This window comes from Triticum urartu, chromosome 7A (genome assembly GCF_056163025.1).
Source record: "Triticum urartu cultivar PI428250 chromosome 7A, HENAU_Tu73, whole genome shotgun sequence".
Taxonomy (NCBI): Eukaryota; Viridiplantae; Streptophyta; class Magnoliopsida; order Poales; family Poaceae; genus Triticum; species Triticum urartu.
Genome location: NC_141879.1, coordinates 246,589,650 through 246,591,483, shown reverse-complemented (window position 1 = coordinate 246,591,483; position 1,834 = coordinate 246,589,650). Strand labels below are relative to the sequence as shown.

Here is a 1,834-nt window from a genome sequence, read left to right as displayed (position 1 = left end):
CAGATATCGGCGTCCCCCCCAACCAGGCGCCACTCGCCTCGTCCTAGCTAGCTTGCACCACGGGGACGAGCTCCAACGCCGACAAAAGTCTTCATCTTCTCGTATGCGACGCCACAACCGACTCGTGTCCTCCTCCTTCGGTACTTCCACGTCTAGCGTCAATTTTTGTTCACCATGTTGTATTTCAGGCAATTCGAAACTACTCGAACCTGAAACCATTTCCAGATATCCAAATTATCGGGTAGCTATTTTTATAGAAAATCTCAGATGTTAATTTTGGAAATCCAATATATTTTTTATCGAATTACCCGAATGCCAGGCCTCACAAGTCACAACACACGGAACCCACCACCCACCCACTCCTCAGTATATCAACCTCTGTAATCAAACCTCAAGGACCTCAATGACAAATAGTCAATTTCCTCTTCCGATACGCCTCTCCAGGGCGCGATTTTTTCCGTCCCCTCTCGCGCACCCATGGCTTCCCCGTATCTCCTTCACCGTCTCACCGCCGACGAGATCTTCCAAACTCTAGAGGCTTCCTCCTCCACGTCCTCCTCATGCTACGATGCCTTCGTGCCGGTGTTCCGCCCAGATCCCTCGGCCTCCGCCCTGTCGGTGTCGGCGGCCGACCGCGTCCGGAGCCAGTTCCTCTCCGTGGAGCGCGACCTCTTCCACGACGCACTCGTCGCGCCCAGGAATGACGACCTCGGCTTCCCCGAGGAGAACGATGAGGAGGAGGAGGCCTCGATCCGGTGGGATTGCTTCCAATTGGACGAGGAGGAGGAGCCAGATCTGCCGCTGGAGGCTTCCGTACCAGCCGAGGAATTCGACTGGGAGGAAGTCGCGTTCGCCTCTGGACCCTCGGTAGAGAATCCGGAGCCCGATTGGGAGATGCTCGGCGACATGCCGCCCAGCGCTCCCGCCGGCGCCAACGAGGGTTTCGTGTACACCTCTGACAGGGAGGCCTATGAGGTACTCGTCGCTGTTGGGGATGGGCTTTTCCTCACCAACAAGCCGCCGGCAGCCAGGTCGGCTGTCAAGGCGCTCCCATCCGCCATCGTCGCCGCCGGCGAGGAAGGGGAGGGAGAGGAGTGTTCCGTGTGTAAGGACGGGGTTGTGGCGGGGGAGCGCGTCAAGATGATGCCTTGCTCCCATCGGTACCACGAGGACTGCATCCTTCCATGGCTTGAGGTGCGCAACTCCTGCCCACTCTGCCGCTTTGAGCTGCCGACAGACAATCCCAAGTACGAGACCTGGAAGGCTGAACGAGCCATGGCTGCCTGAATGAATTGTGCGGTAATGGTAAGCTTTACCCCTATGGTTTTATATAGAGTTGTACGATTTGGCTTGGGATTGATCGGTCTAATTAGGAAACTATACCCAGTTGTACGGACGAAAACATAGAGTTAGTCGCAGATATGGTTTTGTGCATTTTGATCTGTTACTGTTCGCAAGAGAGATTTCTGTTATTTCGATGCTGCAAGGATTATACATATTTAAATGCTATATATACAATGTTGTATCTGTTCTAAATTTAGAGAGAATAGCTGTGCTGGGAAATTTTGTAGATGCATATTTGGACGAGTTTATATGGTGCCGAGTTGCAACTTACTGGTCGTGAATTCAGTTTCAGAATGAGTTATATTTCAGTATTTCATTCTTTTCCATTGTGAATTTTTAAGGTGTTTGATAGGGAAAGTTAATTGCAAATTCATACTGTGTTCTATCTTGGAACATTTGACAACCTTTTGATACGAAGTGGAATGTGTCAGGCTGAATGGGTTGTTATATTGAGAGGCGAGAAAATTTGCTTACTCAACATTATCTTGTT

General features: G+C 51.2%; 1 protein-coding gene across 1 annotated transcript; it reads left to right on the top strand.

The window, feature by feature from the left end:
- The first annotated feature begins 386 nt into the window (after positions 1 to 386).
- On the top strand, positions 387 to 1,527 carry LOC125520691 (uncharacterized). The gene has a single exon (XM_048685655.2). It carries the CDS (start codon positions 478 to 480, stop codon positions 1,285 to 1,287), a length of 810 nt encoding a protein of 269 aa, XP_048541612.2. The 5' UTR covers positions 387 to 477; the 3' UTR covers positions 1,288 to 1,527.
- The last annotated feature ends 307 nt before the right edge of the window (positions 1,528 to 1,834 follow it).